General features: G+C 53.2%; 1 protein-coding gene across 1 annotated transcript in view; it reads left to right on the top strand.

Annotated features, from left to right (window-relative positions):
* Positions 1-18,881, top strand: part of LOC142908414 (uncharacterized) — a 96,534-nt gene that overhangs the window by 16,363 nt on the left and 61,290 nt on the right. Inside the window, 9 exon segments of the mRNA XM_076059111.1 lie at positions 305-411; positions 6,172-6,265; positions 8,190-8,343; positions 10,458-10,573; positions 11,956-12,085; positions 13,871-14,040; positions 14,805-15,161; positions 15,164-15,298; positions 18,209-18,292. Coding sequence (XP_075915226.1) covers positions 305-411; positions 6,172-6,265; positions 8,190-8,343; positions 10,458-10,573; positions 11,956-12,085; positions 13,871-14,040; positions 14,805-15,161; positions 15,164-15,298; positions 18,209-18,292 — 1,347 coding nt within the window.

The raw sequence follows: 18,881 nt of genomic DNA on the forward strand, positions 1-18,881 counted from the left end.
GTGAGTGAGTGAGTGGTGAGTGAGTGAGTGGGTGAGTGAGTGGGTGAGTGGTGTGTGAGTGGGTGAGTGAGTGATTGGGTGAGGAGTGAGTGGTGAGTGAGTGAGTGGTGAGTGAGTGGTGAGTTCAGCCACACACTCCTGGAGTCGCTGGTTCAACGTCTCTCCCCCCACCCCTCATGCCCCGCCCCTCACGCCCCGCCCCTCACGCCCCACCCCTCACTCCCCGCCCCTCACGCCCCGCCCCTCATGCCCCGCCCCTCATGCCCCGCCCCTCACGCCCCTCCCCTCATGCCCCGCCCCCCAGGTGGAGCAGGTGGACTGGGTTGACACGATGTGGCCACGGCACCTGAAGGAGAACCAGAAGGAGTCCACCAACGTCATAGCACAGATGAAGTACCCCAAAGTGCAGAAGTCAGTCTCTCACAGTCATACACACAGTCACACAGTCATACACACAGTCACACAGTCACACACACACAGTCACACACACATACAGTCATACACACAGTCACACACACAGTCACACAGTCACACACACACAGTCACAGATGAAGTACCCCAAAGTGCAGAAGTCAGTCTCTCACAGTCACACACATACATACACACACACAGTCACACAGTCACACACAGTCACAGATGAAGTACCCCAAAGTGCAGAAGTCAGTCTCTCACAGTCATACACACAGTCACACAGTCATACACACAGTCACACAGTCACACACACACAGTCACACACACATACAGTCATACACACAGTCACACACACAGTCACACAGTCACACACACACAGTCACAGATGAAGTACCCCAAAGTGCAGAAGTCAGTCTCTCACAGTCACACACATACATACACACACACAGTCACACAGTCACACACAGTCACAGATGAAGTACCCCAAAGTGCAGAAGTCAGTCTCTCACAGTCATACACACAGTCACACAGTCATACACACAGTCACACAGTCACACACACACAGTCACACACACATACAGTCATACACACAGTCACACACACAGTCACACAGTCACACATACACAGTCACAGATGAAGTACCCCAAAGTGCAGAAGTCAGTCTCTCACAGTCACACACATACATACACACACACAGTCACACAGTCACACACAGTCACAGATGAAGTACCCCAAAGTGCAGAAGTCAGTCTCTCACACACACATACATACAGTCATACACACAGTCATACACAGTCACACAGTCACACATACACAGTCACAGATGAAGTACCCCAAAGTGCAGAAGTCAGTCTCTCACAGTCATACACACAGTCACACAGTCATACACACAGTCACACAGTCACACACATACAGTCACACACACAGTCACACACACAGTCACACACACAGTCACACACACAGTCACAGATGAAGTACCCCAAAGTGCAGAAGTCAGTCTCTCACAGTCACACTCAGTCACACACACAGTCATACACACAGTCACACACACACATACACACAGTCACACACACAGTCACACAGTCACAGATGAAGTACCCCAAAGTGCAGAAGTCCGTCTCTCACACACACATACACACACAGTCATACACACAGTCATACACACAGTCATACACATACACACACACATACACACAGTCACACACACACAGTCACAGATGAAGTACCCCAAAGTGCAGAAGTCAGTCTCTCACACACACATACATACACATACAGTCATATACACACAGTCACACACACTCATACAGTCATACAGTCATACACACAGTCATACACACATACACACACATACAGTCACACAGTCACACACACACAGTCACAGATGAAGTACCCCAAAGTGCAGAAGTCAGTCTCTCACACTCACTCAGTCACACACACAGTCATACACACAGTCATACAACAACAACAACCGCCATTCGCCACTAAGTGGCGGTGACGTCACCACGACGCTTGTGCCAGGCTATGTGCACCCTGAGGCCACGTGAAGTGTCGAACGCCCGCTGGCAGGTGGTCACGGGGCAGACCCAGGTGCCACGGGTCGACTGACTGAGATGACTGGCTGATGCACCACCTGTGCCCCCTACTGTGCCAACCTGCTGTGCTTTAGCCACCCGGCGCTCCGCTCGCTGTTGTGAGCGTCGCTCCTCCGCCCTCCGTTGTTGTTGGAGGGCGACTGCCTCCAACTGCCCAGTAGCATCCTTCACGAGCCTCCTCCACAGAGGCCGATCTTGACACCGCTGGTACCAGTCATCGGCAAGTCCACTCAGCTCCACATCCTCCTGTACCACATCACTCCATCTCTTCTCTAGCCCGTGCCGCGCCCGCTTAGCCCCCTCAATCCGGCCAAACAAAAGCTGTTTCGGCATGCGGTGGCTGGGCATGCGGGCTACATGACCCAGCCATCGCAGCCTTGCCTCCCGGAGGAGCTCACCGATGGGACCCTGCCCAGATCTTTCAAGGATTTGTGAGCTCCTCACACAATCCAGTCTGGTTAAACCCAGGATGGATCGTAGGCAGGCCAGCCTAAATGTTTCTAACCGGCGAAGATGATCCATTAGGGGGGTCCACGTTTCGCAAGCGTAGAGAAGGGAGGGAATGACCGTGGCCGAGAAGACCTGAAGCTTAGTGCGGAGCGACAGACCAGGTAGCTTCCACACAGCGTTACGCAACCGATGAAAAGATATTGCCGCTCGACTGATTCGGAGTGAGACCTCTGCTGTTAAACTGGAGCCAGTCATAAGCACACTGCCCAGGTATGGGAAACTCTCCACTCTCTCCACAACTGCCCCATCACCGATTGGGAGTTGTGGGGGTGGAGTGTCCGATGGTACAAAATACCCAGGCAGGTGCTTAGTTTTGTTGGGGCTGATGGTAAGGCCCCACCTCTTAGTGGCACGCTCCAGTCTCAGCAGCAGCATCTCCAACTCCTCCTCTGACTGAGCAGCTATTACCAAATCATCAGCATACATAACGTGGTTGAGCAATAGGGAGCCATCCCTTGACCGCACCCGGGCATCGATTAGCCTCCCATTATATCTGTACCATATGGAGATTCCCCCGGTACAGCTATTGAAGGCTTCACGAACTACGTGGTCAAAATAGATGTTAAATAATGTGGGAGCCAGAGGACATCCCTGTCGCACCCCAAGGTGTATAGGGAATGGCTCTGACTCCCGGCCACGTAGTTTTACCCGGGCCCGCTCACCATCATGAAGGTCCTTAATGATCGTGAGCAGAGGGTCAGGTACTCCAAAAGCACGAAGAACGACCCAGAGCCCAGGCCTACTGATGGTATCATAGGCCTTGACCAGGTCAATAAAGCAGAGATGTAGGTCTTGTTGGAATTCCCTACACCTCTGCTGTAGCAGACGGACAGAAAATATGGCATCTGTGCAGGACCGCCCTTTCCTGAAACCGCATTGGGGCTCCGCAAGCCTCTCCTCAGCGTGCCTGGCAAGGCGATGCTGAATAATCCTTGCCAGGACCTTTCCCGGCACACTGAGGAGTGAGATGCCCCTGTAGTTGTTACAGTCTGTGCGGTCCCCCTTCTTAAAAAGGGGGACCACCAGGGCATCCTTCCAATCCTGCGGAACCCGTCCAGTGGTCCAGACTGTTGTTATGATGTCATATAGGGCAGTCTGTGCACAAACGCCACCCTCCCTCAGCATTTCGCTTGGGAGATCATCTCTGCCCGCTGCCTTTCCTGGTCTCAGACTCCGGATCGCCTTCAATACTTCCTCAGCAGATGGCACCTCAGCCAGCCACTCACAGGGGGTGACTTCATCCAATATTTGAGGCACCGCAGCCTCAGCAGGGTCATCCTCACTTTGTGCCACGGTGTTTTCCTGGCTGAGGGATTTTCCCTCCCCCAGGACCTCACAGAAATGCTCAGCAAATCTGCGAACCTGTTCCTGGGGGTCGGAAATTGGATCACCGTTTTTTCCCCTAATGATGGTAATAGGTGTGGCGCTGCAGGTTACTTTTTTGATGGAGTTAAATAGAGATTTGTGATCACGGGCCACTGAGGCAGACTCCATCTCCTCAGCAACCCGCGACCACCACCCATCCTTGCAGCGCCTCACGGCTCTCCGAACCTCCGAGCGAAGGCTGCGGTAAGCCTCCTCATTCTCTGACGTGGGATTCTGTAGCCGATGAAAGTGGGCCTGTCGCTTTTTCTCAACCATCCTGAACAACTCCTCTGTCATCCAGGGTGTCTGGGGAGGTCTGGACCGCGTACCCAAAGCAGCCATTGCAGCTGCATGAGTCACAGTCCTAAACCTCGCCCATTTACCCTCGACATCCGGAGGAGTCGGGGACGATGCCAATCCCAGCCGCAAGCGATGATGAAATTCTCGCTTGCAACTTTCATCAGATAACTGAGACCAGGCCACTTTAGGTTGGAATGGGGTCCTGGGTGTACACCCACCACCGGAGTGGAAGAATGGCAGGCGCATCTTACAGATGACTAGTCGATGGTCAGAGGGCAGATCAGCTCCACGGTAGGTCCTGGTGTCAAGGACATGGGCTCGCATTCGCTGGTCCGTCACTATGTAGTCCAGCAGATGTTCTTGCTTGGACCCGGCATGCATCCATGATGTTGTGTGGATGCGCCGATGCCGGAACAGCGTGTTGGTAATTACAAGCCCATGGGCTGCACAACAATCTAGCAGCCTCCTACCGTTGTTATTGAGCTGATCTGGCCCATGCCCTCCAATCACTCCAGACCAGGTGCCAGTATCATGACCAACTCGGGCATTGAAGTCACCCAACATGATGACTCTATCCCGAGGGGCCACTTTAGCCAGCACCTGTGACAGGAGGTCATAGAAGGCATCTGACTCATCGGCTTTGCCTGCATCCCTCCACGGATGTTCATCTTCGGTGGGGGCATAAGTAACCACGACCACCATTCCTCGCCTCCGGTTGATGGGAAGGCGAGCCCAAAGTAGCCTGGGGCTTACAGCTTCCCACACCTCACCGCCACGCTCCCACGCCCCCTTCATTCTTTTGTTCAAAAGAAGACCCACACCCTGTTGTTTGGCAGTCTGCTGCCCCGAGTAAAGGACTGTCCACCCCTCATGGTGGCAGGAGCCAGAGCCGGTCCACCGGACCTCCTGAATGCCGCATAGATCCAGGCGGTACCGGTCCAGCTCCCGACAGAGGAGTGGCAGCCTCTCCTCTGCAGTGAGCGTTCGAACATTCCACGTGGCCACCCGTAGTGGCTTTTCGTTGTTTCTGGAGTAGCCCCGAGGGTAGGTATTCAATCTCCTGGCTCCGCCAATTGGGGTTTGGCCAGGAGACGTCATAGACGCCTGGCCCCCCGGGGCCTCCGGCACAAGCTTAGTTGTTACATATTTCAGTTTAATTCGTGGTTTCGTGGTAATTAATTGAAGGTGGAGGGGTTACCAGCCCCTCGCACCCGTCCAGAGCCCCCGTTTAGCCCCTGTGGTGGACACATATGCCATGAGGGGAGGAGCCAATCAAAATTGGATCTCCCCCCACAGCGCTGTCCACGACAGAGTTGCCCGTCCGGCACCGCGAGTCACACTCACAGTCACAGATGAAGTACCCCAAAGTGCAGAAGTCAGTCTCTCACAGTCACACTCATACAGTCATACACATACAGTCACATACACAGTAACACACACATACACACACACAGTCATACACATACAGTCACACACAGTCACACACACACATACACACAGTCACACAGTCACAGATGAAGTACCCCAAAGTGCAGAAGTCAGTCTCTCACACTCACACATACACACACATACATACACACACACAGTCACACACACAGACACACACACACACAGATACACACAGTCACACACACAGACACACACAGAGACACACACATACACACATAGACACACACGCACAAACACACACACATACACACACATACACACACACAGTGACACACACACAGTCACATTAACACTGACACACACACAGTGACACACACTCACACAGACACACACATACAGACACACAGACAGACACACACACAGACACACACACAGACACACCTACACACACACCACCTAGGCTACTGCCTGGTGACTGTCTGTGTGTGACTGTGTGTGTGTGACTGTGTGTGTGTGTGACTGTGTGTGTGTGTGTGTGTCACTGTGTGTGTGTGTGTGACTGCGTGTGTGTGTGTGACTGTGTGTGTGTGACTGCTGCCCCCAGGTACTGCCTGATGAGTGTCCGTGGCTGTTTCACCGACTTCCACATCGACTTTGGGGGCACCTCTGTCTGGTACCACATCCTGCGTGGTGGCAAGGTAACCGTGGCGACCGTCGTGGCGAGGGTGGTGAGGGTGGTGGTGAGGAGGGTGGTGAGGAGGGTGGTGAGGGTGGTGGTGAGGGTGGTGGTGATGAGGGTGGTGGTGGTGATGATGATGGTGGTGGTGGTGAAGGTGGTGGTGGTGGTGAGGGTGGTGGTGGTGAGGGTGGTGGTGCTGGTGGTGGTGGTGAGGGTGGTGGTGGTGGTGAGGAGGGTTGTGAGGGTGGTGGTGAGGGTGGTGGCAGTGAGGGTGATGGTGGTGAGGGTGGTGGTGGTGAGGGTGGTGGTGGTGAGGGTGATGGTGGTGGTGGTGGTGAGGGTGGTGGTGGTGGTGGTGAGGGTGATGGTGGTGAGGGTGATGGTGGTGAGGGTGGTGATGGTGAGGGTGATGGTGAGGGTATTGTAACACTACTGATATGATGATGATGCTACTGCACATATGATGACGACGCTACCGATGTGATGATGATGATACTTGTACGTGTGACGACACTACCGGTGTGATGATGATGCTACCTGCACGTATGACGACGCTAGTGATGTGATGATGATGATGATGCTACCTGCACGTGTGACGACGCTACCGGTGTGATGATGATGATGATGATGCTACCTGCACGTATGACGACACTACCGATGATGATGATGATGCTACCTGCACGTATGACGACACTACCGGTGTGATGTGATGATGCTACTTGCACGTATGACGACACTACCGATGATGATGATGATGATGCTACCTGCACGTATGACGACACTACCGATGATGATGATGATACTACCTGCACGTGTGACGACGCTAGTGATGTGATGATGATGATGATGCTACCTGTACGTATGACGACACTAGTGATGTGATGATGATGATACCTGCACGTATGACGACACTACCATTGTGATGATGATGATGATGCTACTTGTACGTATGACGACGATGCTAGTGATGTGATGATGATGATGATGCTACCTGCACGTGTGATGACGACGCTAGCGATGTGATGATGCTACTTGTACGTGTGACGACGCTAGCGATGTGATGATGATGATGATGCTACCTGCACGTTTGACGACACTAGCGATGTGATGATGATGATGATGCTACTTGTACGTGATGACGCTAGCGATGTGATGATGATGCTGATGATAATGCTACCTGCACGTATGAGGACGACGCTAGTGATGTGATGATGATGATGCTACCTGCACGTATGAGGACACTACCGGTGTGATGATGATGATGATGCTACCTGCACGTGTGACGATGCTGGTGATGTGATGATGATGATGCTACTTGTACGTATGATGACGCTAGTGATGTGATGATGATGCTACCTGCACGTATGATGACGACGCTAGTGATGTGATGATGATGATGCTACCTGCACGTATGATGACGACGCTACCGATGTGATGATGATGATGCCACTTGCACGTATGACGACACTAGCGATGTGATGATGATGATGATACTTGTACGTATGACGACGCTAGTGATGTGATGATGATGATGATGCTACTTGTACGTATGACGACACTACCGGTGTGATGATGATGATGATGCTACCTGCACGTGTGATGACGACGCTAGTGATGTGATGATGATGATGGTACTTGTACGTGTGATGACGCTACATGTGATGATGATGATGCTACTTGTATGTGTGATGACGCTAGTGATGTGATGATACCTGCACGTGATGACGCTAGTGATGTGATGATGATGATGCTACCTGCACGTGTGATGACGACGCTAGCGATGTGATGATGATGCTGATGATGCTACCTGCACGTGTGATGACGAGGCTAACGATGTGATGATGATGATGCTGATGATGATGCTACCTGCACGTGTGATGACGACACTACCGGTGTGATGATGGGCCGATGTTGTCCGACCTCCGTGCCCCCCACCTCCCCAGGTGTTCTGGATGATCCCCCCCACGCAGCGGAACCTGGAGCTGTATGAGAGTTGGGTCCTGTCGGGGAAACAGGGCGACGTCTTCCTGGCGGACCGCGTGGAGGCCTGCCAGCGCATAGCCCTGCACACCGGTTACACATTCGTCATTCCCTCAGGTGGGTGGGTGGGCGAGTGGGTGGGTGGGCGGGCGAGTGGGTGGGTGGGCGGGCGAGTGGGTGGGTGGGCGGGCGAGTGGGTGGGTGGGCGGGCGAGTGGGTGGGTGGGCGGGCGAGTGGGTGGGTGAGTGGGTGGGTGAGTGGGTGGGTGAGTGGGTGGGTGGGTGGGTGAATGGGTGAGTGGGTGGGTGAGTGGGTGGGTGGGTGAGTGGGTGAGTGGGTGGGTGGGTGGGTGAGTGGGTGGGTGGGTGAGTGGGTGGGTGGGTGAGTGGGTGGGTGGGTGAGTGGGTGGGTGGGTGGGTGAGTGGGTGGGTGGGTGAGTGGGTGGGCGGGTGAGTGGGTGGGCGGGTGAGTGGGTGAGTGGGTGGGTGAGTGGGTGGGTGGGTGAGTGGGTGGGTGGGTGAGTGGGTGGGTGAGTGGGTGGGTGAGTGGGTGAGTGAGTGGGTGGGTGAGTGGGTGGGTGAGTGGGTGGGTGAGTGGGTGGGTGGGTGAGTGGGTGGGTGGGTGAGTGGGTGGGCGGGTGAGTGGGTGGGCGGGTGAGTGGGTGAGTGGGTGGGTGAGTGGGTGGGTGGGTGAGTGGGTGGGTGGGTGAGTGGGTGAGTGGGTGGGTGAGTGGGTGAGTGAGTGGGTGGGTGAGTGGGTGGGTGAGTGGGTGGGTGGGTGAGTGGGTGGGTGGGTGAGTGGGTGAGTGAGTGAGTGAGTGGGTGGGTGGGTGAGTGGGTGAGTGGGTGGGTGGGTGAGTGGGTGGGTGGGCGAGTGTGTGTGTGTGCGGGTGTGTGTGTGTGTATGTGTGTGGGTGTGGTTTTTATGGGGAGTGATAGTGTAGCGGTTAGCGCTACGCTGCGCTATGAACCTGGCGACCCGGGTTCGATTCCCGCTCACGGCCAACACCAGTGACGATTATCTGAACCGGTCCCGGGCCTCCCCTATGTCGACTCAGCCTCAAATGAGTACCTGGTGCGGTGTGTAAACATCGTCACTGGGGAGACAAAGGCGGTCGGGCGTGGTGCTGGCCACCCACCCCCTCGTGTACCGTTCCGGCCTTCATAGGTGCTCGCTAACAGCACTTGCCCCTACAGTCTGTTAAGGCTATACGGGGGATCTTTGTTTTGTGGGGGTGTGTGTGTATGTGTGTGTTTGTGGGTGTGTGTGGATGTGTGTGTGTGTGTAGGTGTGTGTATGGGTGTGTGTGTGGATGTGTGTGTGTGGATGTGTGTGTGTAGGTGTGTGTGTGTGGATGTGTGTGTGTGTGGATGTGTGTGTGGTGTGTGTGTGAGTGAGTTGGTGTGTGTGTGTGGGTGTGTGTGTATGTGTGTGTGAGTCGGTGTGTGTAGGTGTGTGTGTGATGTGTGTGTGTGTGGTGTGTGTGATGTGTGTGTGAGTGGGTGTGTGTGTGGATGTGTGTGTGTGTAGGTGTCTGTGTGGGGGTGTGTATGTGTGTGTGTATGTGTGTGTGTGTAGGTGTGTGTGTGATGTGTGTGTGTGTGGTGTGTGTGATGTGTGTGTGGTGTGTGTGTGGTGTGTGTGTGAGTGAGTTGATGGGTGTGCGGCCGGGTAGATTTGTGCCAACCTCTCGGCTTGGACACCGGCTAGGCACTTTCGGCGTGCTGATGATGGTGGTGGTGATGGTGACGATGGTGATGGTGGTGGTGGTGACGGTGGTGATGATGGTGGTGATGGTGGTGATGATGATGGTGGTGATAGTGATAATGATGATGACGCTTGTGATGATGGTGGTGATGATGGTGGTGATGACGACGCTTGTGATGATGGTGGTGATGTGTTGACGCTTGTGATGATGGTGGTGGTAATGATGATGATGATGATAGTGATAATGACGCTTGTGATAATGGTGGTGATGATGATGACGCTTGTGATGATGATGATGGTGATGTTGGTGATGATGATGACGCTTGTGATGATGGTGGTGGTGGTGATAGTGATGATGGTGGTGGTGGTGGTGACAGTGATGATGGTGGTGGTGGTCCCAGCCCCACACGGCCTTTCCCCCTGCCACAGTTCCGGGCTGCACAGGCGCTGCCGTTCCCCCTTGCCCCCGCTTCGCAGGGTGCCGAGAGGCTACACGGGGGACCTTTGTCTGTGTGAGGGTGCAGGCTGGATCCACGCCGTGTACACGCCTGAGGATGCGTTGGTGTTCGGGGGAAACTTTCTGCACAGCTTCAATATCCCCATGCAGCTGCGCATCTACGCCATCGAGGATAAGACGCGGGTGCTTGGTCACTCGCTCAACACTCACCGCTCGCTCACTCACACGCTCATCACTCACACGCTCATCACTCACACGCTCACTCGCTCACCACTCATCACTCACCACTCACACGCTCGCTCACCACTCGCTCACCACTCACTCATCACTCACCACTCACTCATCACTCATCACTCGCTCATCACTCGCTCATCACTCACTCACCACTCGCTTACCACTCACACGCTCGCTCACACGCTCACCACTCACCACTCACTACTCACTCACCACTCACTCACCACTCACTCACCTACTCACTCACCACTCACTCACCACTCACTCACCTACTCACTCACCACTCACTCACCACTCACTCATCACTCGCTCATCACTCACTCATCACTCGCTCATCGCTCACTCATCACTCATCACTCACTCATCACTCATCACTCGCTCACCACACACTCGCTCGCTCACACGCTCACTCATCACTCACTCATCACTCGCTCACCACTCATCACTCGCTCACTGCTCGCTCATCACTCACACGCTCGCTCACGCTCACTCATCACTCACTCATCACTCATCACTCACTCATCACTCGCTCATCACTCACACGCTCGCTCACACGCTCACCACTCACCACTCACTACTCACTCACCACTCACTCACCACTCACTCACCTACTCACTCATCACTCACTCGTCACTCACTCATCACTCGCTCACCACTCACTCACCACTCACTCATCACTCGCTCATCACTCACACGCTCGCTCACACGCTCACCACTCACCACTCACTCATCACTTACTCATCACTCACTCACCGCTCATCACTCACTCACCGCTCACACGCTCACTCACACGCTCACTCGTTCACCACTCACCCATCACTCACTCATCACTCGCTCACCACTCACCGCCCACTCACCGGCCCACCCACGCACCCACTCACTCGCCCAAACACAAACTCACCCACAATCCCACCCACCTACCCACCTACCCACCTACCCACTCACCTACCCACCCACTCACTCGCCCAAACACCTACCCACCCACCTACCCACCTACCTACCTACCCACTCACCTACCCACGCACTCACTCGCCCAAACACCTACCCACCCACCTACCCACCTACCTACCTTACCCACTCACCTACCCACCCACTCACCTACCCACCCACTCACTCGCCCAAACACAAACCCACCCACAACCCCACCTACCTACCCACCTACCCACCCACTCACCGGCCCACCCACGCACCCACTCACTCGCCCAAACACAAACCCACCCACCTACCCACCCACCCACCTACACACCCACCCACTCACCCACCCACCCACTCACCCACCCACCCACACAGCCGTGTGTCTCTACATCTCTGTACCTCTGTGTGGTGCCCAGGTACCTGCCAAGTTCCGCTACCCGTTCTACTCGGAGATGGCGTGGTACGTGCTGGAGCGATACGCTTACTGCCTCACGGGGCGCTCCCACCTGGTGCCTGACTACCAGCTGCAGTCGTTCGTCGTGGACGGTGGGGACACAGCCGCTCACTTCCTGTCTACAGCTTCCTGTCTACAGCTTCCTGTCTACAGCTTCCTGTCTACCACTTCCTGTCTACAATTTCCTGTCTACAACTTCCTGTCTCCAGCTTCCTGTCTACAACTTCCTGTCTACAACTTCCTGTCTCCAGCTTCCTGTCTACCACTTCCTGTCTACCACTTCCTGTCTATCACTTCCTGTCTACCACTTCCTGTCTACAGCTTCCTGTCTACAGCTTCCTGTCTATCACTTCCTGTCTACAACTTCCTGTCTCCAGCTTCCTGTCTACAACTTCCTGTCTACAGCTTCCTGTCTACAACTTCCTGTCTACCACTTCCTGTCTACAACTTCCTGTCTACAACTTCCTGTCTACCACTTCCTGTCTCCCACTTCCTGTCTACAACTTCCTGTCTCCAGCTTCCTGTCTATCCTGTCTACCACTTCCTGTCTACCACTTCCTGTCTACCACTTCCTGTCTACAGCTTCCTGTCTACAGCTTCCTGTCTACCACTTCCTGTCTACCACTTCCTGTCTACAACTTCCTGTCTACCACTTCCTGTCTACAACTTCCTGTCTTCAACTTCCTGTCTACCACTTCCTGTCTACCACTTCCTGTCTACAACTTCCTGTCTACCACTTCCTGTCTACCACTTCCTGTCTACAACTTCCTGTCTACCACTTCCTGTCTACAACTTCCTGTCTACCACTTCCTGTCTACAACTTCCTGTCTACCACTTCCTGTCTACAACTTCCTGTCTACAGCTTCCTGTCTACCACTTCCTGTCTACAGCTTCCTGTCTACAGCTTCCTGTCTACCACTTCCTGTCTACCACTTCCTGTCTACAACTTCCTGTCTACCACTTCCTGTCTACAACTTCCTGTCTTCAACTTCCTGTCTACCACTTCCTGTCTACCACTTCCTGTCTACAACTTCCTGTCTACAGCTTCCTGTCTACCACTTCCTGTCTACCACTTCCTGTCTACAACTTCCTGTCTACCACTTCCTGTCTACCACTTCCTGTCTACAACTTCCTGTCTACAACTTCCTGTCTACAGCTTCCCTGTCTACAGCTTCCTGTCTACAACTTCCTGTCTACCGCTTCCTGTCTACAGCTTCCTGTCTACAACTTCCTGTCTACCACTTTCCTGTCTACCACTTCCTGTCTACCACTTCCTGTCTACCACTTCCTGTCTACCACTTCCTGTCTACCACTTCCTGTCTCCACTTCCTGTCTACAGCTTCCTGTCTACCACTTCCTGTCTACCACTTCCTGTCTACAACTTCCTGTCTACAACTTCCTGTCTACCACTTCCTGTCTACCACTTCCTGTCTACCACTTCCTGTCTACCACTTCCTGTCTACCACTTCCTGTCTACCACTTCCTGTCTACAACTTCCTGTCTACAACTTCCTGTCTACAACTTCCTGTCTACAACTTCCTGTCTACCGCTTCCTGTCTACAGCTTCCTGTCTACAGCTTCCTGTCTACAACTTCCTGTCTCCCACTTCCTGTCTACAGCTTCCTGACTTCCTGTCTACCACTTCCTGTCTACCACTTCCCTGTCTACCACTTCCTGTCTACAGCTTCCTGTCTACAACTTCCTGTCTCCCACTTCCTGTCTACAACTTCCTGTCTCCCACTTCCTGTCTACAACTTCCTGCCCCCTCTTCCCTTACTTCCTGTCTACAGCTTCCTGTCTATTCCACCTGGTGCATTGTGGGAATGCAACGTGTGCATCCGCTACCTCCCCCCCCCCCCCCCCCCCCCCCCCCCCAGTGCATGCTGGGAGCCGGGGACCGGGCGGCCGTGGTGAGCGTGGTGGTGAGCGTGGTGGTGAGCGTGGTGGTGAGCGTGGCGTTGGTGAGGAGGTGAAGGACGCGGAGACCGGAGAGAGGGAGATGGCGCTCACCATGAGGGCCGTCGTTTCGATCAGCCCCCTCCATCAGGTGAGTGTGGCGGTGGTGTTGATGGTGGTGATAGTGGTGGTGATGTTGACGATGACGGTGGTGATGTTGACGATGACGATGGTGATGTTGACGATGTTGACGATGACGATGTTGATGACGACGATGTTGATGATGATGATGTTGATGATGATGTTGATGACGGTGATGATGATGTTGACGATGACGATGGTGTTGACGATGTTGACGATGACGATGTTGATGACGACGATGTTGATGATGATGACGACGATGATGATGATGTTGATGACGATGATGATGATGTTGACGATGACGATGTTGACGATGACGACGATGTTGACGATGATGTTGACGATGTTGATGATGATGTTCACAACGACGAAGATGATGACGGTGTCTCTCTCTGTCTCTCTCTCTGTCTCTCTGTCTCTCTCTGTCTTTCTCTGTCTCTCTCTCTGTCTCTCTGTCTCTCTCTCTGTCTCTCTCTGTCTTTCTCTGTCTCTCTCTCTGTCTCTCTCTCTGTCTCTCTGTCTCTCTCTGTCTCTCTGTCTCTCTCTGTCTCTGTCTCTCTCTCTGTCTCTCTGTCTCTCTCTCTGTCTCTCTCTCTGTCTCTCTCTGTCTCTCTCTCTGTCTCTCTCTCTGTCTCTCTGTCTCTCTCTCTGTCTCTCTCTGTCTCTCTCTCTGTCTCTCTCTGTCTCTCTCTCTGTCTCTCTCTCTGTCTCTCTGTCTCTGTCTCTCTCTGTCTCTCTCTCTGTCTCTCTCTCTGTCTCTCTCTCTCTCCGCAGCCTCTGTCAGCCTTGCCTCCGTCACCCAAAACGTCGTCGTCATCGTCATCATCGTCGTCATCGTCATCGTCAACGTCGTCAACAGAATCGGCAACCTCGTCTAGCGATGACGACGATGATGACGACGATGACGACGACGATGACGACGATGACGACGACGACGATGATGACGACGATGACGACGATGACGTCACCCCACCGCCCGCGGCGACAGCCGTGGCGAGGGTGGTGAGGGTGGTGAGTAAGTTGGCGCCACGCTCCTCACCACCGCTGCCACCACGCTCCTCACCACCACCACCACGCTCCTCACCACTGCCACCACGCTCCTCACCACTGCCACCACCACGCTCCTCACCACCACCACCGCTGCTCCTCACCGGCCTGGAGCTGGCGGGCTGTGGGCGCTGCTGCGGCGCCTGCAGGCACTGCCTCAGAGCAAGCGCGGTGTGCCGGGAGGCATCCAGGACGCAGACGCACTGCTGGAGCACGTGCAGGTGGGCGGGGGGGAGTGGGTGGGTGGGTGGGTGGGTGAGTGGGTTGGTGGGTGGGTGAGTGGGTGGGTGAGTGGGTGGGTGGGTGGAAGGGTGGGCGGGCGGGTGGGTGGGTGGGTGGGTGGAAGGGTGGGTGGGTGGGTGGGTGGAAGGGGCGGGTTTTATGGGTGGTGGAAGGGCGGATGGGTGGGTGAGTGGAAGGGTGAGAGGGTGGGTGGGTGAGTGGGTGGGCGAATGGGTGGGTGGGTGGGTGAGTGGGCGGGTGGGTGGGTGAGTGGGCGGGTGGGTGGGTGAGTGGGCGGGTGGGTGGGTGAGTGGGCGGGTGGGTGGGTGAGTGGGTGGGTGGGCGGGTCGGTAGAAGGGTGGTATGGTTGGTGGGCGGGTGGAAGGGCGGGTTGGTGGGTGAGTGGGTGGGTGGAGGTGTGGTTGTGTGGGTGAGTGGGCGGGCGGGTGGGTGAGTGGGCGGGTGAGTGGGAGGGTGGGTGGGAGGGTGGGTGCGTGCGTTGGCTGGTAATGGTAGTTGTGGTGATTGTGATTGTTGTTGTAGATGTGGTGGTGGTTGTTGTTGATGGTGATGTTGTTGTTGATGTTGTTGTTGATGTTGTGGTGGTGGTGTGGTTGTGGTTGTTGTTATTGATGTGGTTGTTGTTGTTGACGTGGTTGTTGTGGTGGTGGTGCTTGTTGACGTGGTTGTTGTTGTGATGGTTGTTGACGTGGTTGATGTTGTTGTTGATGTTGTTGTTTGTGGTGGTTGTTCTTGATGTTGTTGTTGTTGTTGTTGTGGTGGTGGTTGTTGTTGTTGACGTGGTTGTTGTTGTGGTTGTTGTTGATGTTGTTGTGGTGGTGGTGGTTGTTGATGTTGTTGTTGTGGTGGTGGTTCTTGTTGTTGTGGTTATTGTTGTGGTGGTTGTTGTTGATGTTGTGGTGGTTGTTGTTGTGGTTGTGGTGGTTCTTGTTGTTGTGGTTGTTGTTGTGGTGGTTCTTGTTGTTGTGGTTGTTGTTGTTGTGGTTGTTGTTGTGTTGGTTGTTGTTGATGTTGTTGTGGTGGTTGTTGTTGTGGTTGTTGTTGATGTTGTGGTGGTAGTTGTTGTTGTGGTTGTTGTTGTTGTGGTTGTTGATGTTGTGGTGGTTGTTGTTGTTGTTGACGTGGTTGTTGTGGTGGTGCTTGTTGACGTGGTTGTTGTTGTGGTGGTGGTTGTTGTTGTGGTTGTTGTGGTGGTGGTTGTTGTTGTTGTGGTTGTTGTGGTTGTTGTTGTTGTAGTGGTTGTTGTTGATGATGTTGTGGTGGTTGTTGTTGTTGTTGACGTGGTTGTTGTTGTGGTGGTTGTTGTTGTGGTGGTTGTTGTTGTGGTTGTTGTTGTGGTGGTTGTTGTCGATGATGTTGTTGTTGTGGTGGTTGTTGTTGTTGTGGTTGTTGTTGTTGTTGTGGTTGTTGTTGTGGTTGTTGTTGTGGTTGTTGTTGTTGTGGTGGTTGTTGTTGATGATGTTGTGGTGGTTGTTGTTGTTATTGTTGTTGTTGACGTGGTTGTTGTGTGTGTGGTTGTTGTTGTGGTGGTTGTTGTTGTGGTTGTTGTGGTTGTTGTTGTTGTGGTGGTTGTTGTTGATGATGTTGTTGTTGTTGTGGTGGTTGTTGTTGTTGTGGTTGTTGTTGTTGTGGTGGTTGTTGTTGTTGTGGTTGTTGTTGTGGTGGTGGTGGTTGTTGTTGTTGACGTGGTTGTTGTTGTGGTTGTTGTTGATGTTGTTGTTGTGGTGGTGGTTGTTGATGTTGTTGTTGTTGTGGTGGTGGTTCTTGTTGTTGTGGTTATTGTTGTGGTGGTTGATGTTGTGGTGGTTGTTGTTGTGGTTGTGGTGGTTCTTGTTGTTGTGGTTGTTGTTGTGGTGGTTCTTGTTGTTGTGGTTGTTGTTGTTGTGGTTGTTGTTGTGTTGGTTGTTGTTGATGTTGTTGTGGTGGTTGTTGTTGTGGTTGTTGTTGATGTTGTTGTGGTGGTAGTTGTTGTTGTTGTGGTTGTTGTTGTTGTGGTTGTTGATGTTGTGGTGGTTGTTGTTGTTGACGTGGTTGTTGTGGTGGTGCTTGTTGACGTGGTTGTTGTTGTGGTGGTGGTTGTTGTTGTGGTTGTTGTGGTGGTGGTTGTTGTTGTTGTGGTTGTTGTGGTTGTTGTTGTAGTGGTTGTTGTTGATGATGTTGTGGTGGTTGTTGTTGTTGTTGACGTGGTTGTTGTTGTGGTGGTTGTTGTTGTGGTTGTTGTTGTGGTGGTTGTTGTTGATGATGTTGTGGTGGTTGTTGTTGTTGTGGTTGTTGTTGTGGTTGTTGTTGTGGTTGTTGTTGTTGTGGTGGTTGTTGTTGATGATGTTGTGGTGGTTGTTGTTATTGTTGTTGTTGACGTGGTTGTTGTTGTGGTTGTTGTTGTGGTGGTTGTTGTTGTGGTTGTTGTTGTTGTGGTTGTTGTTGTTGTGGTGGTTGTTGTTGATGATGTTGTTGTTGTTGTTGTGGTGGTTGTTGTTGTTGTGGTTGTTGTTGTTGTGGTGGTTGTTGTTGTTGTGGTTGTTGTTGTGGTTGTTGTTGTTGTGGTGGTTGTTGTTGATGATATTGTGGTGGTTGTTGTTGTTATTGTTGTTGTTGTTGACGTGGTTGTTGTTGTGGTGGTTGTTGTTGTGGTGGTTGTTGTTGTGGTTGTTGTTGTGGTGGTTGTTGATGATGTTGTTGTGGTGGTTGTTGTTGTTGTGGTTGTTGTTGTTGTGGTTGTTGTTGTGGTGGTGGTTGATGTTGTTGTTGTTGTGGTTGTTGTTGTGGTTGTTGTTGTGGTGGTTGTTGTTGTTGTTGTGGTTGTTGTTGTTGTGGTTGATGTTGTTGTTGTTGTTGTTGTGGTGGTTGTTGTTGATGTTGTTGTGGTTGTTGTTGTTGTTGTGGTGTAGGCGGTGCTGGAGGAGCATGAGACGGACGACGCTCAGCTGGCTCTGTCCGGAGTTCCTATCGTGGCCTGGCCACCACTACCCCTGGTGAGTCTACACCACTCACCACTTACTCACCACTTACACTCACACTCACCACTCACCACTTACCACTCACACTCACCACTCACACCACTACCCCTGGTGAGTCTACACCACTCACACTCACCACTACCCCTGGTGAGTCTACACCACCCACACTCACCACTTACTCACCACTCACTCACTCACCACTCACTCACCACTTACTCACCACTCACTCACTCACCACTCACTCACCACTCACCACTACCCCTGGTGAGTCTACACCACTCACACTCACCACTTACTCACCACTTACTCACCACTTACTCACCACTTACTCACCACCTACTCACCACTTACTCACCACTCACCACTCACCTACTCACCACTCACCACTACCCCTGGTGAGTCTACAGCACTCACACTCACCACTTACTCACCACTCACTCACCACTCACCACTTACTCACCACTCACTCACTCACCACTCACTCACCACTTACACTCACCACTTACTCACCACTTACTCACCACTTACACTCACCACTCACCACTATCCCTGGTGAGTCTACAGCACCCACACTCACCACTTACTCACCACCTACTCACTCACT

This window comes from Petromyzon marinus (genome assembly GCF_048934315.1).
Source record: "Petromyzon marinus isolate PM22_M1 ecotype Great Lakes invasive population chromosome 84 unlocalized genomic scaffold, UKy_Petmar_22M1.pri1.0 chr84_unloc.2, whole genome shotgun sequence".
Lineage (NCBI taxonomy): Eukaryota > Metazoa > Chordata > Hyperoartia > Petromyzontiformes > Petromyzontidae > Petromyzon > Petromyzon marinus.